Source organism: Arachis stenosperma, chromosome 3, assembly GCF_014773155.1.
Source record: "Arachis stenosperma cultivar V10309 chromosome 3, arast.V10309.gnm1.PFL2, whole genome shotgun sequence".
NCBI lineage: Eukaryota > Viridiplantae > Streptophyta > Magnoliopsida > Fabales > Fabaceae > Arachis > Arachis stenosperma.
This window is the reverse complement of record NC_080379.1, coordinates 35,499,672-35,525,300: the sequence shown is the minus strand read 5'-3', so window position 1 is coordinate 35,525,300 and position 25,629 is coordinate 35,499,672. Positions and strand designations below refer to the sequence as shown.

The 25,629-nt window shown below is 38.3% G+C and overlaps 2 protein-coding genes across 7 annotated transcripts; one reads left to right on the top strand and one right to left on the bottom strand.

Moving 5' to 3' along the window:
* Window positions 1-10,284: 10,284 nt before the first annotated feature.
* LOC130969196 (uncharacterized) lies at window positions 10,285-15,574 on the bottom strand. 6 transcript variants are annotated; one of them, XM_057894826.1, is made up of 8 exons: window positions 15,410-15,552; window positions 14,974-15,258; window positions 14,300-14,796; window positions 13,608-13,702; window positions 13,383-13,505; window positions 12,357-13,163; window positions 11,442-11,661; window positions 10,285-11,109 (listed from the first exon to the last, which is right to left on the bottom strand). In XM_057894826.1, the coding sequence occupies exons 3-8, from the start codon at window positions 14,592-14,594 to the stop codon at window positions 10,658-10,660; spliced, it is 1,992 nt and encodes a 663-aa protein (XP_057750809.1). In that variant the 5' UTR covers window positions 14,595-14,796; window positions 14,974-15,258; window positions 15,410-15,552; the 3' UTR covers window positions 10,285-10,657. The 6 variants fall into 6 exon arrangements, with proteins under 6 accessions (XP_057750809.1, XP_057750813.1, XP_057750812.1 ...); XM_057894830.1 differs by having other exon boundaries at window positions 15,127-15,258; XM_057894829.1 differs by lacking the exon at window positions 14,974-15,258 and having other exon boundaries at window positions 15,410-15,574.
* A 1,000-nt stretch (window positions 15,575-16,574) lies between these two features.
* On the top strand, window positions 16,575-19,166 carry LOC130965891 (uncharacterized). The gene is made up of 2 exons (XM_057890650.1): window positions 16,575-16,923; window positions 18,955-19,166. The coding sequence occupies exons 1-2, from the start codon at window positions 16,575-16,577 to the stop codon at window positions 19,164-19,166; spliced, it is 561 nt and encodes a 186-aa protein (XP_057746633.1).
* The last annotated feature ends 6,463 nt before the right edge of the window (window positions 19,167-25,629 follow it).

The window sequence follows — 25,629 nt, the reverse complement described above, 5'->3', positions numbered from 1 at the left end:
CTACTCGGTTTTTCTTTTCGACTTATGAGTCGGAATGTCTCCGAGTTTCTCACGATAAACTTTTATAACCTCTTTACACCGACTTGTACCTCGTCGTTTTATCCTGATGACCATCTAGGTCGGTTCATGGGATTTTCACGCTTTGTCGAGCTTAAGTCAGCGCGTTTCGTAGAAAGAAAGAAAAAGCGAGAAGGAATTTATAAGAGATATTGTAAAAGATATTTATTTATTTGGGGAGGTACTTTACTGCTACTAAGGGCCTTTGGTAGTCTATTTTCCCTTAGCCTCTACTGTGATGCCTCGTTAAAAACCCTTCTTAAAAAAAACCCTTTGATTTTTGGGAAAAAATCGTGAAGTTGGGAAAAGAGTACATCAGGGAGTAGAGTTCGCTTTTAACTATAGTACCTTTTCAAGTTACAAGCAAGCCACGACCTTGGTAACTCGGTGCCGTTTAGGTCGGTCACCTTATAATAACCTTTTCCTAAGACCTCACTAATTTTGTATGGTCCCTTCCAATTAGCAGCGAGTTTTCCTTCACCCGATTTGTTGACTCCAATGTCGTTTCTGATCAAGACCAAGTCGTTTGGGGTGAAGCTTCTTCGAATGACTTTTTTGTTGTACCTGGTAGTCATCCTTTGTTTCAACGCTGCTTCTCTTATCTGGGCTTGCTCTCGAACTTCGGGGAGCAGTTCAAGCTCTTCTTTGTGCCCCTGTATGTTTCCGATCTTATCATGGATAATCACCCTTGGACTTTGTTCGCTGATTTCTACTGGTATCATGGCTTCTACGCCGTAGACGAGTCGGAAGGGCGTTTCTCCAGTGGCGGATTGTGGTGTCGTCCGGTAAGCCCATAACACTTGTGGGAGCTCCTCAGCCCAGGCTCCTTTTGCATCTTGTAGTATTTTCTTTAGTCCTGCCAGTATGACTTTGTTGGCTGCCTCGGCTTGTCTATTTGCTTGTGGATGTTCCACTGAGGTGAACTGGTGTTTGATCTTCATACTGGCCACTAGGCTTCTAAAGGTAGAGTCGGTGAACTGGATTCCATTATCTGTGGTAATGGAATATAGTATCCCATACCTTGTGATGATATTTTTGTAGAGGAACCTCCGACTTCTCTGGGCTGTGATGGTGGCTAATGGTTCTGCTTCTATCCACTTTGTGAAGTAGTCTATTCCCACAATCAAGTATTTGACTTGTCCTGGGGCCTGGGGAAAAGGGCCTAACAGATCCATCTCCCATTTTACAAAGGGCCATGGAGAAGTTATACTAATTAGCTCCTCGGGGGGAGCCACGTGGAAATTTGCGTGCATTTGACATGGTTGGCACTTTTTCACAAATTCTGTGGCATCTTTCTGTAAGGTCGACCAGTAGAATCCAGCTCAGATTACTTTCCTAGCTAGCGACCTGGCTCCGAGATGGTTTCCGCAGATCCCATTATGAACCTCCTCTAGTACTTCAATGGTCCTTGAGGTCGGTACGCACTTCAACAATGGCATTGATATTCCTCTTTTATAAAGGATATTTTTCACCAGAGTGTAATGTTGTGCTTCCCTCAGGATTTTCTTAATCTCTTTTTCCTCTTTGGGGAGGATGTCAAATTTTAGGTATTCGACCAAGGGATTCATCCATCCGAGGTTTAGCCCAGTTACTTCTAGGACATCTCGTTTGTCCTCTATTTTTACCACAGTGGGTTCTTGGAGAGTTTCCCGGATCAAGCTTCTATTATTCCCTCCTGGCTTGGTACTTGCTAACTTGGATAGGGCATTTGCTCTGTTATTGAGATCCCAGGTTATGTGCTTAACCTCGGTTTTCGCAAAGTGCCCGAGGTGCTCCAGAGTTCTTTCCAAGTATCTTTTCATGTTTGGGTCTTTAGCCTGATACTCTCCATTTATCTGGGAGGTCACCACTTGAGAGTCACTGTATATCATCACTTTTGTTGCACCGACTTCTTCTGCCAGCTTCAATCCTGCAATCAGGGCTTCATATTCTGCCTGATTATTTGAAGCTGGGAATTCAAATTTGAGGGATACCTCTATTTGGGTTCCCCTTTCGTCGGCCAGTATTATGCCTGCACCGCTTCCTGTCTTGTTTGAGGATCCATCTACGTAAAGTTCCCATGCAGTTGGCTTCTCTTGATCTCCTGCGTATTCTGCTATGAAGTCGGTGAGGCATTGGGCTTTGATTGCTGTCCGAGTTTCATACTTTAAGTCAAACTCGGAGAGCTCTATTGCCCATTGAACCATTCTCCCTGCATCATCCGTCTTATCGTATGAGCTTGAAAGTAAGGCCATAGCCTCCGTGAGGCTATTACTAAGGAGTAAGAAAATTTCTCTAATTTGTGGTACCTTAGTTCGGGGCCTTGTAGAACTTTGCTGATGAAGTACACTGGATGTTGTCCGACCTCGTCCTCCCTTATCAGGGCTGATGCGACAGCTTTGTCTACTACGGACAGATATAGGACGAGATCTTCCCCAACTAGAGGTCGGGTTAGGATTGGAGGTTGGCTCAAGAACCTTTTGAACTCCTGGAACGCTCTTTCGCATTCTGGAGTCCATTCAAACTGGCATCCCTTTCTTAATAAAAAGAATAGTGGAAGGGATTTTAATGCTGATCCTGCCAAGAACCTGGAGAGGGCTACAAGTCGGCCATTTAGTTGTTGAACCTCCCTTAAGCAAGTCGGGCTCTTCATTTCCAGTATAGCTTGACACTTATCGGGATTGGCTTCAATCCCTCTTTGCGTCAGTATAAACCCTAAGAATTTTCCAGCCTCCACTGCGAAGGTACACTTTGCGGGATTTAGCCTCATCCCGTGCAACCTTATGGTGTCGAAGACTTGCGAGAGGTCTGTCAAGAGATCAGATTCTTCCTTAGTTTTCACTAGCATGTCGTCTACGTAGACTTCCATTAAGCTCCCGAGGTGGGGGGCGAACACCTTGTTCATCAGCCTTTGGTATGTGGCCCCTGCATTTTTTAGTCCAAATGGCATGACCACGTAGCAGAAATTTGCTCGGGGCGTGATGAACGATGTTTTCTCTTGGTATGGCTCATACATAGGGATTTGATTATATCCCGAGTAGGCATCCATGAACGACAAGTATTGATACCCCGAGCTAGAGTCTACTAGAGTATCAAAACTTGGGAGTGGATAAGGGTCCTTGGGACACGCCTTATTTAAGTCGGTGTAGTCGACACACATCTTCCATTGGCCATTTTTCTTCTTGACTAGCACTACATTTGCAAGCCATGTTGGATATTTAACTTCTCTGATGAAGCCGGTTTCTAGGAGTGCCTGTATTTGCTCCTCCACCACTAGGGCTCGTTCCGGGCCGAGCTTGCGCCTTCGCTGTTGTACAGGTCGGGATCCTGGATACACCGAGAGCTTGTGGGACATAAGCTCGGGATCTATCCCAGGCATGTCGGAGGCTTTCCAGGCAAAGAGGTCAGAATTGTCTCTTAGGAGCTTAGTCAACCCTTGCTTCAGGGTTTCCCCTAGGTTGGCTCCTATGTTGGTATTTTTTCCCTCCTCTTTGCCGACTTGTATTTCCTCGATTTTTCCTCCTGGCTGTGGTCGCAACTCTTCTTTGGCCCTTGCACCGCGGAGCTCTATGGTGTGAACCTCTTTGCTTTTTCCCCTCAGGTTCAAGTTTTCATTGTAGCACTTTCTTACCAATTTCTGGTCTCCCCGCACCGTTGCTACCCCCGCTGTTGTCGGGAATTTCATGCAGAGATGGGGGGGTGGATACCACCGCTCTGAGTCGATTTAGGGTAGCTCTTCCGATTAGGGCATTATATGCTGACCCTACGTCGATGGCTATGAAGTCTATACTTAGAGTTTTAGATTTTTCCCCCTTTCCAAAGGTAGTATGAAGGGGTAAGAATCCCAGTGGCTTTATTGGCGTGTCGCCTAGCCCGTATAAGGTGTCGGGGTAGGCTCTTAGCTCCCTCTCGTCCAACCCTAGCTTGTCAAATGCGGGTTTGAAAAGGATGTCCACCGAGCTTCCTTGATCTACTAGAGTTCTGTGGAGATGGGCATTGGCCAAGATCATGGTTATCACCACTGGATCGTCGTGTTCAGGGATTACTCCTTGCCCATCCTCCTTTGTAAATGAGATGGTAGGAAGGTCGGACGATTCGCTCCCGATCTGGTAGACTCGCTTGAGGTGTCTCTTGCGAGAGGACTTGGTGAGTCCCCCTCCCGCGAATCCACCTAATATCATATGTATATGTCTCTCCGGAGTCTGCGGTGGTGGGTCTCTTCTATCTGCGTCATCTCGCTTTCTCTTCCCATGATTGTCCGACCTTTCCATGAGATATCTGTCAAGTCGGCCTTCTCTGGCCAGCTTTTCTATCACATTCTTGAGGTCGTAACAGTCATTTGTTGAGTGACCATATATTTTATGGTACTCGCAGTAATCACTGCGACTCCCCCCTTTTTTATTTTTAATGGGCCTAGGAGGCGACATCCTTTCAGTATTGCAAATTTCTCTGTATACGTCCATTATAGAAACCTTTAGAGGAGTATAAGAGTGATATTTCTTGGGTCTGTCTAGACCGAGGTCTTCTTTCTTCTTGGACTCCCTCTCCCTTTCTTTTATCGAGGGAGGGTGCCCAGATCGCCAACTCGACTCTCTCAGTCTGGCATTTTCTTCCATGTTGATGTACTTTTCCGCTCTCTCCTGTACATCACTCAAGGAGGTCGGGTGCCTTTTTAATATGGACTGTGAGAAGGGTCCTTCCCTAAGTCCATTTACTAATCCCATGATAACTGCGTCTGTGGGCAGATCTTGAATTTCCAAACACGCTTTGTTGAACCTTTCCATGTAATTACGCAGAGGTTCCCCGACCTCCTGTTTAACTCCAGGAGGCTCGGTGCGTGTTTTACTTTATCCTTCTGGATGGAGAATCGCATCAAGAATTTTCTTGAGAGGTCCTCAAAGCTGGTAACCGACCTTGGAGAGAGGCTATCGAACCACTTCATCGCCACTTTTGACAGGGTGGTCGGAAAAGTCTTGCAACGTGTTGCATCAGAAGTATCATCCAGATACATCCGACTTTTGAAGTTACTTAAATGATGCTTTGGGTCTGTGATTCCGTCATAGAGGTTCATCTCAGGGCTTTTGAAGTTTCTTGGAACCTTTGCCCTCATTATGTCCTCGCTGAACAAGTCCTCTCCTCCAAAGGGCGACTCTTCTCGGTTGCTGCGGGAGTCTCGGGCTTTAAGGGAGGATTCAAGCTTTGTGAGTTTTTTTTCCAACCTTTTTCGTCGTTCTATTTCCTCTCTGAGGTTTCGCTCTGCCTCTCGTTGTCGTTCTAGTTCCTGTTCCAGTTGCTCCAAACGACCTTGGTGGCCGTGGACCAGCCCCATTAGCTCGGTTGCATGGGGTGGCCCTTCCTTTCCGGACTTTCATCCTTCCGAGAAATTTGCCTTTGGGTTTTTTAGCCTAGAGGTGTCTTCTTTATGCTGGTCGCTGGTTCCTTGATGAAGGGTCAGGTCTGCATCATTGTTTCTGGTATCTGGATTTTCTTGCTCGGAATCAGACGCTGTATGTCCATCTTCTGGTGAGTTGTCCGCCATTACTGGTTGATCTCTCGGTTCCCCGGCAACGGCACCAATGTTTCGGGGCTTACTTAGAACCGGATGGAGGTTGGGCTTGTTTGTGAGGCCCAAGCGCTAGAGGAGGGTGGTCTCTGACTTGGTTTACGTCTGGGAGCCTCCTTCCGACTTGTGTGTGAGAGAGAATGGGGGGTGGTACCTGCAAAGACACTCCGATGCCTAAGTCAGCATGGGGTTAAGCAGGTTTAGAATGTATTGGAACTTAGAAATACCTGAGGGATGTCAGTGTATTTATAGTGGTGAACCCATAACCACCGTTGGAGTAGTTCCGCCTTTTAAGGGGAATAACCGTCTCTTTATCTTAGGGAAGTTGAGATATGGCTCCTGAAAGTGGTTAGAGAGATTTTAGGGGCAGTTATCCTCTTGAGTGAGGGTTTATCTGCCAGATAATCCCTCGTTCCCGACTTCTTTAGAGCAAGTCGTGGTAAGCACCGACTTTGTAGATTGAAGGTCGGTGTAGGGTGAGGCTCAATCCTTTGGATTGGGCCTTTCGTTGGGTCCTGGGCCTTGTCATTGGGTCAGGGTATGAACAAGTACTTAGAGGAAAATATATGGAATTGGTAGATAGTATGAGAAGGAAAAAAAATTAACATAATATGCCTATAAGAAATGAAGTGTGTGAGAGCAAACGCAAAGGAGTTGGATACCTCTAATTTTAAGTTTTGGGATAAAGAAATGATAAAAAATAGCAATAGGTAGGCATTCACATGGATAACTAGTAGAAGAAGGATGTTATGAATGCTAAAAGGATGGACAAATGCATCATCTATTTTTAATATATAAAAATAGATGGATGAGTTTACCCATATTAATTTTGAAATATCTTGCTCCTTCTACTAATGCCATATCAACAATATCGTTTGTTTGGTAAAATTTTAGAATCAACTATTAAATTTTTGCCAAATTAACTATTATTTCGTAATCAACAAAAAAAAAATTATACGAAAGAAACTAAAAAAGACATTGAATTCATATCATATCATGATATTTATTATATCTTACTATTATAAACAATACAATAAATTTATAACCCCAATAATTAATTTATTAATTTCTATAAATAACTCATTAAATATAATAAACATCTATATTACAAATGTTATAATAATATTATTAATTAATCATAATAAATTTTACGTTACAAATATTCACATTCCTTACTATTTGAACTATTTATATAAGTCTCTTATCACTATTCCTTTAAATAACATCAAATTTAGCACAAGAAATTTATTTCCGAATTACACATCTCACATTTACTCAATGGAACATTATTCTTTGGATAATATCACCAAACAAACAGACAATCGGTTTATCAAAGTTTGCGTAGTTTGTCTATGGGAAACATTAACACCCACAAATGAAGAGGAACCTCTTTGATTAGAAATGATTATATTAGATGAAAAGGTACAAAACAAACATATTTATTGTATTTTTAAATTGAATTTATGAAAAAATACTTTAATTATTTGTGTTTTTTATACTTTTTATATTATTTCACAATACTTTATATTAATTATATTTTAATATCGTTAAAATTATGCTTCTTTCAATATGCTATTTATTATTTCTATTTTAATAACTTAAAAAAATAAATATAATCAATTTTTTTACTAATCCAATACTTATTTTAGGTTCAGAATTCAATTAAAGGTTTCTATCAAAGTGTTACAATAACTTTTGTATTATTTGATGGAAAATAAAAAAATTGTTGGGTAACTACTTCAAATCAATTGCCACTCCAAAAAAGTAATGACATTGAAGCACCACCCCAATTGAATAATTTGTGCAATCTCATACTTATATTTGAAGTCAAAGTAAATGATTTTAATCTTAAAGAAAGTTTTTAACAATACACTGTTGCTAAGACATTTGTTCCAATAAAAAATACTGAACCTATAAGAAAAAAAAATTACAGCAAATAAAATAGGTAATACTAAAAAAAATTACTTATTTAAGACTTTATTTTTATTTCTAATTTAAATTATTCATTGATTATAGGAACCAATTTTGCCAACACTAATATCATAGGAAGATCTTGTACCCATCAAGAGATTAAGGAAAAAAAAAATCATACAAATTCAAGACACATTTAAAAGTCCAACAACTAAAAATTTAAAACAAATGCCAAAGTCAAACTATTAAATAAAAATGTTATTTTGTACAACTCTAATATCCAAATCTTTTATATTATAAATTATTTTAAAAAAATATCTTTTAAATTTAACTGTAATTTCCACATATTTAATTTAATTTTATAAAACATAACAAATTTTAATATTTATTATATATTATTATTAATTTATCGTTCAGCGCAATGTACGAGTCTAATTTTAATTGCAATAAAACTTATTGCGATCTTGTGGAGTGCGAGGCCTTTTATTTGACTAGGGCCTATGCCCCACAAGTTGGTTTGGAATAACACCATAAGATAAGATTTTGAGAAGACAAAAAAACATTTACTCTAAGATATGTCATAGAAAGATAAAATTTTCTATCGGGGTCATGGTTTTATAGTTGTCAACACCATGGATAAAATTATGTTGGACTCTTCAATTTTTGATCTTATAAAAAAAAACTTGGTTTAAAAAGATAAACAAACATCTCATAATTTACAAGCCTAAGGAGATAAAACTGTTAAATTGATTTTCTTTTAGGTAGATTTTATAGTGCCTTTTATTCTTGTATTTAAATTGTCTAACTTGCTTTTATAAATAAAAAATAAAATATATAAAATAAAAATAAAATATTTAAAATTTATTAAATATTATTTCTTTGCCTTTTTTAATAAGTTAGATATTATATTTTAGACACCATAGCATTTACCTTTCTTTTATTAAGGAAAGTTGACCAAAAATTTTGCACCAATTATGAAATGATTCTGGTAAGTTTGAGCTTTGGACTATGGAGTATCCTAATCGAAAGGAAGACCCTGCCAAAATTTTTGAAATACCTTATTGGCCTACACTTAAAAAATGTGAAGTATCCTCATCTTAAGGGAGACTTGCTGAATTTTTTAAAAATTAGTTAGATATAGTAAAAAAGTATTTTTCTTTTTTTTTTTAATACTCTATCAATTGAAATTGTTACTTAATTCATATTATATTATTATGCTATCATTGTTATATAACAAAAATTATTTGAATCAGGATACATATTCAAATATAGTGCCAAAGAGCCATGTGATGGAAAGAGTGTGAATCAGTTGTTAGTGGTTGTATAGGCAGGCCAAGGAAGAGTATTGGTATAGCCTTTGATCTTGGCGGACCATATCGCATGCTCCATTCACTACTACACCATGCAGCCACTACTTCGGGGTTACTCCCTCGATTTAGGGGGGAGGTGGCGGTGGCCTTTTTGCAGGGTTACCACCCATCACGATGATCGATAAACTTCTATTTTATGATGATTTTTGGATAGAAAAACGTAGAATTTATCAACTTATCTTACATTTATTTATAGAAAATGTATAATTTTATGAATTTTTTTTAGTTGTGCTTAATTGTGAAAAATATACTTTTTATATTTGAAAATTGTCAAATTTAATTCACTCTTATTCTATTTTATATCTTAATATGTTTATTTGAGTGACTCAAAGTTTAGAAGACAATGATGACTTGAAGAAATGAAGAAAAAACATGCAAAAGTGAAAATTCATGAAAACGAAGATTAGAGAATTTTATGGTTGTGCGTACGCATGGCTTGTGCTTATGCACGAGTAGCAGCATGTGATTTACTTAAGTAAACATGTGGCTCGCAATTTCAAGCTCAATTTTGGCCCAATCCAACTCATTTCTGATGTATTTGAAGGCAAGACTTAAGGGGGGTTAACTAAGTAGTTATAGTAGTACTGTAGAATCATGTTTTAGGCCAATTCTAGAGAAAGAAGTTCCAACTTTTTTCTAAAATTTAGGATTTTTAGTTTAGTTTCTTCTTAGATTTAAGTTTTAATTATTGTTTTAGTGTAGTTTTCTTTACAATTCCTTGTTTTAGTATCTTAATTTGTTGATTTTACTTGTTAGTTTCTTTATTTTTATCAATTTTAGTTTATGAACACTTGTTTGAATTTTTTTTTTCTTTAATGCAACTTCATGTTTTCATGTTTGTTGTTGCTTGGAGGTGTTGAGGAATCTTTTCTTCGACTTCTGTGCTATGAGCTCCTCGAATGTGTCTCAGGAGTGAGATTTGCAAAAATGACTCCGACGCTCAAGTCAATATTACCTCCAAGAAATATTTAATAAATTCCTGATGGTTTAAGTGAGAACGATCTTCTTTCTGTCTCCTATTTGTCGTGTGTTTTGGAGTCCTGTCGAGATTTGTGCCTTTCGTAAAGGTTATGTGTACGGTTATTGATGAGGTTGGGTTGATTATTCAAAAAGCAGTTCTGAGGTATAACGTCATTTATCCAAGTTATTAGGGTACAGATCACCATGTAATCCATGTGATCAATTGAATTTTATTTCTAACTTAAATATATTTGTTAAAACTTAAAAGGAAATTCTATAAAAAGAAAATCAAGAAATAAGAACTTTAACAAAGTACCCAAGTCTAGTTTGGCCACATGATCAATAGATTTGCCATAATGATCATACTGAATCCTTTTGGTCGCACACTTGTAACTTGTTCATGAAGCTATACATGAAGAAAAATGTTAAGATGCTGCAAGGAAATAAATGAAGGTGGTATAGCTAGTTAGACAAGAACTGAAATTAATCAACAATATCTGTTCCCTTATGAAAGAAATCTACATTCTAATACAATCAATTGAAATAGAGAAAAACAGATACTCGGAGACATTACCCCTTAACACTGTACACCTATATGGAAGGTTAAAAACGAAGAATCACCTTTCCACATTACTATTTACATTCCTATCTTAGCTATTAGACTCAACTTACAACAAAGTAAGAGATGGTTGCAATGCTCTACAATCAGCCATCAGTTCTAGCAAAACAAGAAAACGTTTATACAGCCATTTCCACGGGTTCCCCGGCTTTACCGTCCGCCACGGAAGCGCCAAACGCCTCCGTCTCCTTGTTATCGTTATCGTTTTTCGCCGTCCTTGTTATCAACTTTGTCATCATTGTCATTAGAATCATCACCATTATCTTCATTACCAATGCTATTCATCTCGATCACATTATTATCTACTTCAGTATCTTTTTCTGACAAAAGATCATTATTATTATTATTATCATTATCACCATCATCATCATTGTTATCCCCATCTTCAGCAACACCCTCAACCTTTTCTTCAGCAAAATCTGGTTCATTAATAGTCTCGTCACTTGCCGGAACTTCATCACATGAATTTGCAGCACCAACAGAGTCCCCGTCTTTAGCTGGGGACGTGGAATGCTTCGTGTTAACGCCGTTTATGTCGAATATAGTTGAGGCTATATCGAGCTTCGGCTTAATACCAATCCACTTGTCCCCGGACCAATCTCTAGATATTCTTAGATCTTTCTTGCTTACTTTCATTACCAACCGTTCACCTGATATCAGAAGAATAACTCTATTTATAAAGGGGAGACAAATAATAAAATAATTTAAATTTTTTTATCAGATCCTACATGCATTGAGAACAAATTTTGACTGAATTGAATTGAATAAATATAGTTTAGCTCACAAAATTAGATAAGAGTCTATTGAATTATATACAAGATAGTTTCATCCAAGGACTTGATCACACAATTTTATTCAATATAAGGACCTAAGTAAAAACTTTTAAATTAAAAAGGCATAAATTGAGCCATACTATAAAATACTTTACATATCATTAAACCAAAATTTAAACAAAAAAAAATAGAACAGTAATATAGCATACCAGGAAAGTATGCTTGCACATTATCATCAACATAGTTATCAGTTTCAGTTACAACTCCCTCCCACCAGCCGTCACTCCACCATGCATCAATTGCAGTTCCAACCCCAATAACCAATTCTTGATCGTCGGAAGTTGGAGGAGCTGGCCTGATTGTTGATCGGCCAGGATGTCTCATCCCAAGTTTATCTGGCATGGCCAACTTGAAAGTAGGGATCCATTCCTAAAACATGGAAAAGATTAAGGTAACAGTGTTGAATTCCAAATTAAGATGTGCAAATGTAATGCATTGAAGGAAACTATAAAACTTTTGCTTTGCAATATATCATTTACCACTTGGTTCCATGACTATTTTTTTCACATAAAATTTTAAAAGGTTTTAATCATATCATACTCTAATTGAATTTGGGATTACAATCCTTGTCATTATTGGTCATGCCATACCCATTTAGCCTCTTTTCTTCTTCCCTAAAAATTTCAAATTTCTCATACTTCTGAACTAAGAAAAATCCAATCCCTCAACAAGACAAGCCTAGATATCTTCAGTCATTCTTTCATAGCATTACTTAGCAAAAGAGATCAAGGAAACTGATTCAAATAACATCCTTAGCACAGGTACTTCCATATATGAGTATGCAGATCCTTATCACTTAGAAGATTTATAACAAGGAGTGGTTTATTTCAGTTCAATTTGGACCCATCATTAGTCTAGCATAATCCACATGAGATAAAAACTACAATTATAAAAGAACATTTCTTTCCAGTTACAAGTTGCTGTAGAAGAAATAGAGCCTTAAATGTTCCTTTTGACCATGATAACAAACAGTAAATAGGAGCCGACCTTATATATGCCAACTATTGTAAGATTTAACCAACAAAGGAAACAGAATTTGGAGAACCACAAAAGCAGGACTATACCTCAAGATTTCCACTTCCATCTTCATCCTGAATATCATCATATTGGGCTTTCATCTGTTTCCGAGATACCTGCACAACTGTACACCTGAACCAGCAGCCTCTGATACCGCTATCCTGACAGAGGACCTCTATCTTGTCATCAATCTTGTATGTGACATTATACCAAGGTTGAGATTCAACTTCCTTCTGAGAAAACAATTTCCTATCTGTCCTAGAATTATTTACACCCTGAGAGTTTTTGTATACCATCATTTGCTGACTCCTAACTAACTTCCTAACTCCTTGTCGACCCATCAAAGACTGAGGAGTTCCCCTATCCCTTCTCTTGGCTCTGAGCTTTACATTTTCACCTGCACTCAACTCTTCATCTCCTCCTGCTAGGCTATTTCCCTTGAGGTTCAGCATAGAATCAAATTGCAAGCAAGAAAGAATTGGTTGATCATAGTAGCCACGCAGTTTACTCAAGTCAAAGGGCTTGACTTTGTTGCTCCTAAATTGCCTAAAGCACATATGTATTCTATCAGATGAAGTTGGGGAAAAGCAAGGCATGCATTTTTCATAATGTTCACGACTTAAGACCGCGGCAGGACCATCAATACACTCTGCACTAATGACTTGAGAATATGGTGTGATGAAAACTTCCCGAGGATGTGGATTTCGTATGGGAATCACACCCTTGACTTCCTGATTATGGTGAAACCACCTCGCTTTGACCTTTTTCTGCCCCCTCCTATCTTCATACATATCCTCTAAATAAGCAACATAATGATTCTCTCCCTTGCCCATGACAAAAACAAATGATTGAACCTGGAAACCAGAAAGGAGGCAATGATATATGTGATGTTATTAGCAAAGAGATATGTAATATTTTCCTCTATGCTAAACTCAAAGCACCAGATCCTTCTCTGTATAAATCTATAGAATAAAATATCAAAGGATGAGCAACAATACTTGAAACCTCAGTTCAAGTCCATTTTCCAATACTTTCATGTTTGTTTAGGAGGTGGATGGATGAGGAATACTTACAATTATTTTGATGCCATTCCTGCAAAAAGCATGATAATGTTTAAGCTGCTTGCCGCACGTCCACGCCACTCCAGACCAAACAATGTCAGACTTGGATAATTTGGAGTTTCGGGTTAGAAATCCCTGAGCAAGAGACGTGTGTATACATCAAAAATATTAATTACAACTGGAATTAAATGATATAAATAAAGGAAGACAAAGAAAAAGTAAACAAGAGGGATATACCTTGCCATTCTCTATTGGGGCAGGAAGACCAGTAATTTCATTGACACTACCATTTGTGGTATCATAAGCATGTCCTGAAGAATGACTAGGTGATCCTATGATATAAAAAAATATAAGTAAATATATATAAAAGAACAGAATATTAATAATCTTAAACGAGCTTTCACTATCAGTTTTACTATATGTGAGCATCAGCAGTTTTTGTTGAAGGGGTAAAACGAGTTTTATTAGAAAAAAAAGGAAATGGCACTGGTATAATGGTCTATTATCCTATACAACAGGAATAAGTAAGAACAAAACTATATTAGAGAAAAATGGCAGTGTTAAAAAGCTTTCAAAGTTCAGACTGCACATGATAGAGACTCCATATAACTCCAGATTAAATGACATAAAAAGCATTGAAGAATATAAAAACTATGAGAAAGATACATTTACATAGATACATGAATGAGTTTTATGCACTCATGCCACAAACAACAGCTCAAAGATTTGTATTGAAAGATATGCATCGAGTTGCCTTACACAAGAAAATATATATATATACATTAGTTCATGATTTTGATTGTAACGCAAAGTTGTAACATCCTTATTTTTCATTTTGCAGCTGCACACATACATTCAACCGACAACCACTAAAAAGCATCAAAATGATAGCAATAAGATGAAGTTATAGGCAATAAGTATCAATTTACCACTTCTATCTCCTTGAAGATGCTGCTTTGAAAGTGTTGACGTCAGCCAATCAACCACCTCTCTTCTAGATCTCCATTTGAAACCGGCAGGAACAGAACCTTCCTTCCCACAAATTTCCAAAAACTCATCGGCGACAACATAGAACATGTGTCTAACACTCCTCTCAGTGCCCACAACAGCAAGTATGGATTCCCCATCAGAATCCTTCAGGTAATAGTGGACCACACGGTTGCCACGCTCTTGGGAAACAAACTGCTCTTTCCATTCCACGAAACACCGGTCGGTTACAGCCATCTCGAAAGGAACTCCAAGAGGAGTGAGCTAATGCAAAAACCAGATTTGCACTTGAATTCAAAGCAATGGCAAGGGCTCCAAACCCTTTTGTTTAACTTGTCCAATAGGACAATCTTTCAGATCCAAACTCGTAAAGTAATAACCTTCTAGCATATTATCATCTAAACAAACCCAACACCAAAACAGCTTCAATCTCCTCACTCTACATAGCAAAAGATATCAAAGATAATTACTACAGAAAACAAATAACCTTTCAGAAACACTAATTAGAAAGATTTTCCCTTTCTAATGATATCCAACAAAAACAAGCAAAAACAAAAACAAAAAATCTTCTCTCATCAATCAAGAAGGGCTATGCAGTTAGAGAAAAACGAAACACCTTGTGAACTAAATTGACCCTTTTCTCTCAATACCAGAAAGCCTCATGAAGATGCATGATCCTCAGCTGAAACTGAAAGTTCTTTGAAACTTGACATGAGCCACAAAGCATATCAATCTAATGCATCTTCACAAACAGATCAGAGAGAAAAACCTTGAGAAAAACCGATCCAGGATCTGAAAACCCCAGGAAGCAAAAGGCTATTGGGTTTTTGGCTGCTCTAGAGCTTGTTGCATAAAAGGCAAAAGGGTGTCTGAAATTGCAGAAAGGATTGAAACTTCTTTTCTACAGAAGACAGTTATCAAAGACGTTGATGAGTGATCATGGGGTCACTAGAAAGAGGATCTTGGACTAAAAGAAGCTCAGAGAGAGCACGGAAGAGAAGAGAAGAGGGAATGAGGCTTGCGATACTGATGATGAAGAAGAAAGAGGATACCTTGAAATTGCCATAGACATGGAAAGTGAGAGAGTTGCAGAGCTGAGAGATTGTGCATCCAAAATGAAGCGGCAGGTTTTGGAAACCAGAAGAAAAAAGAGTGGGGAAGTGGTGGTTGGTTTTTGGAAGAATTAAGGTGAAAATAATCGGTTAGGTGTAAGATTTTGGTAGGGCAGTTAGATACAAGATGCTAAGTTAGATGTAACTATGTCAGAGTAAGACCAACCATTTTTTATTTTGTTTTATTTTATTTTTTACAGCATATATCGTCCATATGATATAAATTGTAAAGTAACCTTCTTAAGATGAGAATATTCAATTATTATAATGTGAAAAATTTACCATCTATAGGTAAAAGAAAACCAGCATATATCCGACTTTCATTGGTACAATTTTTAACTGTTTGGAAAGTTTTTTATTCTAGAAAAAAAATTCTATTCTGTTAATAAAATAATTTAATTTTTTAGTTTGAAATGCCTTTAATATATTCGTATAATTCTTTGATTTAGCATAACTTTTTAATGAGTTAAATTTTTTTCTTGTATAATTTTACGTTTGTTAAAGTCATTTTATAAATATTCACTTATAAATAAAATTATTTTTTACTATTTTAAATATTAAGTATAGTTAATGTAGGAATTGATTTGAAAATATTTTATTTGAAATAGTTGAATAGTACTTAAATAAATATTAGAAGTTTATATTTCGTCTTATATATGCAATAACTATTTTTATTTGTTCTAAAACATACAAAAAAAATCTCAAATGAATCAAAATCATTCATTTTTATTTGTTCTAAAACATAAAAAAAATTCAATTGAGCTGTTATTATAAATATACTTTAAATTTTGATATTTTTAAAATTTTTTAAAGTTTAGATGTTTTTTTTTTCTCATTTTAAGAAATTTTTTGTCTTCAGAATTCGATGGCATAAGTAATTCTAAAAGAATATTAAAAATGTAATAACCAGAAAAAAATAGATAAGACGTGGGACCACTCCTAAGTATATTTCTTCCTTCTCTAACCCTAGCCCCACACTCACTCACCTCTCACTGCCGCACACACCCTCACTCACCTCATACCCTCTTTCTCACAGCACACATACCCAGCAACAGAAAAAGAAAAAAAAAGGGAAAGAGAGAAGAGGGGAGACCGCGAGAAGAGAATGGAGGAGGAAGGAGGGAGGAGGGAGCTGTCCGTGCCGAGCCACCACGCGAGGAGAGAGAGAGCCACGCCTCGTCACCGCCGGCCTGGAGCTCGCCATTCGTGTCCCGTCGCGCCGCCGCCAACCGCGTCCAGCTCGCTGCCGTCGTGTCGCCATCAGAGGCCAAAACCGAGAGATGCGTCCGAGAGAGGGGACGAGCGCAAGAGAGGAGACGAGGAAGGACAGCCGCCGCGCCTTGTCTCCGTTGCTGCTGAGCTTCAACCGTCGCCATGCCAAGTCGCTGTCGCCATTGTTGAGATAGAAGAGAGAGCTCGAAGAGAGAGAAACAGAATGTGCGAGAGGAGCCATTGTGAATAGAGGGTTGTTTCGTCACCAATCGCCGTTCGAGTGAACCTTGGTTTCTAATGGAACTGTTGGTACCGCTGGAGCTGAACCGTTACTGTCAATAACCCAAACTATCGCAGCTCCACCTTGTCGCTACCCTACTCCAAATCCTACGCTCATTTGTTCCATTTTACTTCAATCCTCCTCACCTTGGATTTTGGCACTCCGGGTCGGTATCTTTGGTCCCTTGGGACCAAGTTGTAAGTAGACTTTACATTTATAATTGTTTGATTGTGCATCTATAATTATTTTGACTTATAGCTAGTATGATCTTTGAATTATACTCACTATATTTGTCTTGAATGATTTTAAATTGATTAGTATAATTGATAATTGATTTATTTAAATAATTTGTTTTTATGAAGTTTATGCTTTCGGAACTATACATGAGACTATATATATTTTTTTATGAAATTTTGTATTATTCTAAAATGTTTGATTTTACTTGAAAATCTGTTTTTGAAGCATTAAAGTAATTGTTAGTACTCACTTACTTTAAAGATTGTGAAATATGTTTGAAATTTCTTATAATTGAGAAGTATGATTGGAAAGATTTCTGATGAGAAAGTATAATATGATTTGATTTGATTCGATACCTTATATATTTGAAAGATCAAGGAATTGTTGTATTTGAAATTATATGTTTTGAATTGGTTTGGGAGGCTCGTATTAGAAAACCTTAGTTAACGGCGGTTATGACGTTAACTTAGATGCATCTAACTCAGACTCTAGCTAGCAGGGGTGTTGCTAGCCTAACGTGTAGACCACACGTTAGATCTGTTTTTCTGTTAGGACACACAAGAGGAAAGGGCTACCCATAGAGGTGAAGCCGCCCAAGTGTGGACTTTTGATTTGATTTCTGTATGAGAACTCCCTTATTGATTCACTTATTATTATCAACTATTATTTTCTAATTAAAATTATTTTGATATAATGTTTATATGGTCTCATGTCGATTATAGATGTATTGTCTAGTCACTGAGTTGCAAAACTCACCCCGTTTTTCTTAAAATATTTTTCAGGAACAATTACTTGTCTATGTGAGGCTTTCGATTCAAGATGTACGATCTGCAATGAGTACTTATTTGCTGACATTTTTTAGATGTATATATGCTCCATATGACATAGACAGGATCCAACTATTTTTAATTATCTTAATTTTGTTATAAGTGTATATTTATTTTAGAACTTGTATAATATTTGTAACTTTCTTATTCAACTTATATTTGAATCGGTTAGGCTTGCTAGGGGACTATTTCCCCGAGCGCCGGTCATGGTTCATTTTAGGTTGTGACAAAAAATGAAGACCAATCATTCTAAACATAACAAAATTCTAAAAAAATATTGAAAATAAAAATAATGAATCCCTTAGCTTTTTATAAAATGATCTTTTAGTAAGCTTTAAAATTGAATGCACCAAAAACTAATTAACAAAAGACTTATGTCAACTGCATGTACACTATTTTTTATCTCTAAGAAAAAAAACTTATATATTCTGAATTTAAAATGAAAATGAAATGGTGAATTTTCGCCACTTATCATTATCATTCAACCACAATCATGGTTATGGAAAAAAGTAGCTAAATTCTTTCTTATTATATAATAGTTGTTTCGAGGGTTATCCAATGCATGAAATCGACTCCGCAATATTCGCACAGATAGACCGACAAGTACATCGGATTGTCCAAATAATACCTCAGGTAAGTGAGGGTCGATCCCATAGAGATTGTTGGTTTGAACAAACAATGACTATCTTGTAGACCTTAATCAGGTGGATAAAAAATATAGTTTGTCACGAAAACGCATAAAAGCATAATAAAACAGAATTACTTAATTGTGTGAAATCAATGATGAGAGAACGGTTGAGGTTTCGAAGATGTTTCCTCCTTCTGGATCAACTTTTCTCATTGTCTACTCCAACTTCTGCTGATTCATTCCATGGCAGGCTGTAAATGACTAACTCTAGGTCAGTGGTCATTAATCTCCTCTGCTTCAGGTCAAACGCGGGGTCAGCGGTCATCCAATCTGAACGAGGGTGAAGCTCTAGCAGTCCATTCCCTTAGTGATCCTACTCAAACCGCCACAGACAAGGTCGGATCTTCTGGATCAGAAAACGCTGCTCCAATGATTCTAGCTTATACCATAAAGGCCTTAATCGCCCCATACTTCGGCTGCACTGATGTCTCCAAGTACCCAACGAAATTGTAGATTAGCTGTCTGATAGATGTATAATCAAGCTTGTGGTTCAGTATTATCCCGTTAAGGACTCGCAAGAACCCATGTAGAATAGGGATGACGGTCAAGTTACACTCCCAATTCATTAGGACGAAGAACGAAAATACATCTTAGAATAGAATCAAGCATATATTGAAATAGAATAGTGATATTATTAATCCATAGAAATCAGCAGAGCTCCTAACCTTAACCTAGGAGGTTTAGTTGCTCATAGCTTATAGAAAAGTAATGTAAAACGTGTAGAGTGGCCAGGAGCTAAAGGTAGAAGATCCTAAACATTGGTGACTTCTCCTATTATACTAATCTGATAACTAAGGATTACAGAAATAAGATAAACTAGTCTTGTAGTGCGAAAATCCACTTTTCGGGTCCACTTGGTGAGTGTTTGGGTTGAGGTTGAGTGAATCCATGAGTTGATACTCTCTTATGGGTGTTGAGCGCCAGCTTGGGACTCCTATTTGGGCGTTGGACGCCAGCTGCTCCCTTTTGGGCGTCCAACGCCTGGAAAGGGGTAAAGAACTGGCGTTGAAAGCCAGTTTTGAACCTTCATTTCCAGAGCAAAGTATAAACTATCATATATTTATGGAAAGCCCTGGATGTTAGCTTTCTATAGCCGTTGAGAGCGCACCATTTAGACTTTTGTAGCTCGAGAAATGCTCCTTCGAGTGTACGGAGGTCAGATCCTGACAGCATTTGCAATCTTTTCTCTGTCTCTGACTCAGAATTTTGCCAAAGCTCCTCAATTTCAGCCAGAAAATACTTGAAATCATCATAAAATACACAAACTCAAAGTACAATCCAAAAATATGAATTTTGCACTAAAACCTATTAAAATAGAATAAAATTTAAACGAAACATAATGAAAATTATATGAAAAAATGATGCCAAAAAGCGTATAAATTAAAATATCCGCACAGTATTACCTGAAACGTTGATTTGAGCCTTAATGTGATGTTTAGGTCCCTTTGTGTAGCAGCATCCGACTTGTTAGTGCCAAGGTGCCGCTTGTCCGAGTTCCTCGAGAGAAAGTGGGGGGGGGGTGGTACCTACAAGAGACTCTGATGCTTAAGTTAACAAGAGCTTTAAGCAGGTTTGAACGTAAATTATACCTGAGGGGTGTCAGTGTATTTATAGTAGAGTTGATAACCACCTTTGTTGGAATAGTTCCATCTTTCATGATGGATAACCATTCCCTTTACTCGGGGAGCTTGTTAGAATTTTTCTTTTAGGAAGATAAAGATAGTTGAAGAGATTTGGAGAGGCAGTTACTTATTCAGATAAGTACAAGCGGGCCCTTTCGCTGCGTCCAACCTCTTAAAGAGGTCGGGTATTCGGTAGATCAGAGGCCATCCTTTGGGGTGGGTCTTTTGTCTTTATTGGGCCTGGCTTTGTTTATTGGGCCAAGGTATGAACAGTGCCCCTGCTTGAGCCCTGATCTTTTGTAGGTCGGGCTCAAGTGTTCTGTGACTTCTGTTTAGATGTCGGGTGCCCCTTTCTATAGAGGTTGGGTGTTCGACCTGTCTAAAATTTTAAACGTTGCCTTTATTTAAATGAGGGGCTGAATTGGTGCGGTAGTTTTCTTGATCTACGTGCATGATTTAAAGAGGAGTTAATGCGCCCGTTACCATTTGTTTCCTATAAAAGCTTCGTGGCCTTTCTTCTTCTTCCTTTCTCCATTTCTGAAGTTCTTTCCATTTCTCTTTTCTTCGTGAAGAATTTTCTCCTTTCTTGATTTTTTATTTACTTTTGTTACCAAGGTTTTGTCGCCAGAAGGGGAACGTTTGTGTTTAACTGCAGCTTGACGTGCCCCTCTTTCTTTTGATATCTTCGTTAAGGTTAGTTTCCTTCTGTCTCCTTTATGGTACTTCTTGTATCATGAAGCTACTTTTAGTAATGGTGTGGATGTTGATATACTTTATATTGTTGATTCTTTGAGGTTACTTGCTGTCTTGTTTTTTTGCTAGAAAAAGCCTTTTCTTTTTCGTTTTTGGGGCTGGTGCAGAGCGCTTGGGTCTAAGAAAAGGCTTCCTTTGTTGGATGATTGGTATCATTCTTTTGTTGGTGTTGGGTCTTTTGGTTTTTCTAATCATTGTGGAACTTTATGAGTGTCACCATTTTGTCTGTTTATACCTGTGATGCCCCCTAATGGTGTCACTACGACGTGACAATGTCACATGGGAGGGATAGCTTTTGGTTTAGAACAATTTTGAAAAAATGGCTTTCTTTGATTTTTCTATTTTGCCCGACTTCTTTTGGGTGATGTCTGAATTCTTCTAGTAACGACTTCTTTACTTTGTATTTGTAGGTGTAGGTTTTATATCTCATTCTACCGTTCTAAGCATGTCGACTAAGGTTCATTCTAGTCTCTTGGCCTAGGTGGATACCCCTATTTTTTCTTCTGTTCCTGTAGTGGATAGGGAGTATTGCGAGGCTTACTGTAGATACCATAGGATCTGTGATAGTAGAGAGGATGAGAAAAACTATGAGTTGGTAGCGCCTGACCCTGAGGAGAGAATTTGTTTTCCTCCTTTAGATAGATCGGAGTGCCCTTTCTTTTATGCTTATGACTGCTTTTTTACTAAGCTGGGCATATCTCTTCCCTTTACTGATTTCGAGACAAACGTCTTCTGGTCCTGTAATGTAGCCCCCTCCTAGCTTCACTCTAACTCTTGGGCCTTTTTGAAGATTTTTTAGCTTCTATATTGAGAAGGCTTCATGATTTTTCTTCCGCGCTGTTCACGGTAGAAGGTGTTTTCCATTTTTTATGACTCTTTCCATGATTTTAAAAATTATTTCTTCAAGGTCTGGATTGTGGAGGGTGCCCAACCTTTCTTTTTGGATGAAAATAACAAGCCAACCTTTTTCCTTTTCTAGCAAGAACACCCTGTAGTGACCAAGTACACCATAAATAGTTTAAACGAACTTGAAAAAGCATTTGTAGACGTGTTGCAAGAGTGTTGGGCTCCTCACTTGGACGAAAAGAAGTTTTTAGGGACCCCAGTCAGCTCTGGTCCGAGTTAGGTAGTTTTCTGACCTTTAACTTTGTAATTCTTTTTTAGCTACTTTTTGGTGCTCCTAACGCGTTTTCTTCCTTTGTAAAAACAATGGCTTCCAAGACCTCATCTGTGAAGTATCTTCACAAGACCAAGAAAGAGGTGGTATCTCAGAGTCTTCAGGGCCAAGAGACTGATGGTGCTTCCTCCCGACCTTCTCCCCAGAAATCGGGTTCTGGCACTGTTACTTCGAGGAAGGTTATCCCTACTCTGGCTGTTCACTTAGTTTCTGCTGACTTGACCTTGGAGATTTTGGGTAATCTGTCGCCTTAGGGACTTCCTCCTAAAAAAAGAAGACCTCCGAGGAGCCAATTATTAACAACAAAGATTTTGACAGGTTTGCCTGGAGTGAAAAGAATATCCTCCTGGTGGACGAAATTGTGATCACATCAATGTAGTACTCTTTCTTATTGTATGGAATCATTATTATGGCTCTTTGCTATGTGTGGACACAACTCCGTTCAACTTAACTAGCAAGTGTACTGGGTCATCCAAGTAATACCTTACATGAGTAAGGGTCGATCCCACAGAGATTGTTGGTATGAAGTAAGCTATGGACACCTTGTATTTGTCAGTTAGGCAGATTAAATTGGTTTATGATGAGTTCGAAAATTAATAATAAACAGAAAATAAAATAGGATAGAAATACTTATGTAAATTAATGGTGGGAATTTCAGATAGGCGTGTGGAGATGCTAGAATCCTCTCGAATCTCTACTTTCTTATCACATTCATCCAATCCTTCTTACTCCTTTCCATGGCAAGCTGTATGTAGGGCATCACCGTCTTCAATGGCTACTTTTTATCCTCTCGGGAAAATGGTCCTATGCGCTATCACTGCATGGCTAATCGTCTGGAGGCATCACCCTTGTTGATGGCTACATCCCATCCTCTCAGTGAAAATGGTCCAAATGCTCTGTCACAGCACGGCTAATCATTTGTCGGTTCTCAATCAGGCTGGAATAGAATCCCTTGATTCTTTTGCGTCTGTCACTAACGCCCAGCCTTCAGGAGTTTGAAGCTCATCACAGTCATTCAATACCGGAATCCTACTCGAAATACCACAGACAAGGTTAGACTTTCCGGATCCCCATGAATGCCGCCATCTATCTAGCTTATACCACAAAGATTCTGTTGGGGAATCTCAGAGATATGCGCCTGGCCTAAGGTAGAACGGAAGTGGTTGTCAGTCACGCGCGTTCATAGGTGAGAATGATGATGAGTGTCACGGATCATCACATTCGTCAAGTTGAAGTGCAACGTATATCTTGGAATAAGAATAAAAGAGAATTGAATATAAAGTAATGGTAATTGTATTGAAACTTGAGGTACAGCAGAGCTCCACACCCTTAATCTATGGTGTGCAGAAACTCCACCGTTGAAAATACATAAGTGAAAGGTTCAGTCATGGCCGAATGGCCAGCCCCCTGAATGATCCAAAAGACCGAATGGTCAAAAGATAAGACGTCTAATACAATAGTAACTTATCCTATTTATACTAGACTAGCTACTAGGGTTTACATGAGTAAGTAATTGATGCATAAATCCACTTCCGGGTCCCACTTGGTGTATGCTTGGGCTGAGCTTGATCTATCCACGAGCTGAGACTTTTCTTGGAATTGAACGCCGAGTTATAGAGTGTTTCTGGCGTTCACCTCCGGGTTATGACGTGTTTCTGGCGTTTAACTCCAGACAACAGCATGTACTTGGCGTTGAGCGCCACTTTACGTCGTCAATTCCCGAATAAAGTATGGACTATTATATATTTCTGGAAAGCTCTAGATGTCTACTTTCCAACGCCGTTGAGAGCGCGCCATTTGGAGTTCTGTAGCTCCAGAAAATCCATTTTGAGTGAAGGGAGGTCAGAATCCAACAGCATCAGCAGTCCTTTTGTCAGCCTTTTTCAGAGTTTTGCTCAAGTCCCTCAATTTCAGCCAGAAATTACCTGAAATCACAGAAAAATACACAAACTCATAGTAAAGTCTAGAAATATGAATTTAACATAAAAACTAATGAAAATATCCCTAAAAGTAGCTTGAACTTACTAAAAACTACCTAAAAACAATGCCAAAAAGCGTATAAATTATCCGCTCATCACCTCCCTTACAGCCAGATAGCCATGAATGACGTGGCCATCCAGAGTCACCTCAACCATATGGCACGTAATTGTATCCGTATGGTGGGGGGTGAGTATTGCTCTGGCTAAGGAGCCGAAGAAGACTCACGTTCGTGCTATTCAAGCATTCCTTGATTCCGCCCGAGCTGAGGTCGAAAGGGTGGGTAGCCTGAAGTCGGAGTTGGAGGAGGAAAATGTCAAGCTAAAGTCTGACTTGGAGACGGCTCATGCCTGAGCTGTAAAAGCTAAGGCCATGGTGCTGATGGCAAAGAAGATGAAGAAGAAGGTTGAGGAGAGTTACTCCTGAACTTACGGGGAGTTGATTGGTATTCGGGAGAAGCTGAAGGCTGCCCGGGAATAGCCGGAATGACCATGCTGACCTCTAAGAGCATGTGGTCAGGGGAATGAACGAGATGTTCGAGAACTTGAAAGCTTAAGTTCAAGTTTTTGCCCCCGACCTAGATCTTTCTCTGTTCAGCATGAATAACATTGTCATTGAGGGGAAGATCATACCGGCTCCTGATGAGGATGAGGGGCCTCCTCTCAACCTGAAGACTTCTGCTCCTCCGGCCGGCTAAACTTTAGAGGTCTAGCCCAAGGTTCAACCTAAGGTCATTGTCGTGGAGACGCCCCCTGCACCTACTGTTATCCTAGCTGTGCCAGTTTCCATGCACCCTCCATCTTCACTTGTCGAAGGAAAATATGCTGCTACGAGCGAGAGATTCAACCCGCTCGTCGGTGAAAAATCTTAATTTCTTTTTCTGTATTGGAATGACCCGACCTGTGGGTCCTTATAACACTTAATTGTTTGTAATAGTTGGTAGCTTTCTTGAACACTTTTGCTTTTTATTTTTAGTTGTTTTCACAACTTTATAAAATAATGTTCAAAGTTATTCTCTTTATATCTCAAAGAACTTTTTCGGCATTTAGAATGAAGTTATGTCTTTGTAGTTGAACATGGTTTGCTTGATTTTTAGGTCTTAGCAACTTTGTTAGATTATGAGTTATTAGTTTCCTTCTATAGTTCCGACATCGAGTAGTCGGGCTTTATTAAGTTACTTTTATAGCTCATTTTTTGTCCGATCACGCTAAGGTTGCTTTATACAAGTTGTTTATATAAGTTCTTACATTAATTTGTACCTCGTCGCTTTATCTTGCCGACTATTTTTAGGTCGGGCAATGGTTTTTGTGGTTTGTCGAGTTTAATTAATGCGTTCTAAATTGAAAACTTTTGGAGAAATGGGAGTGAAAGAAATAGGAATTTTTAG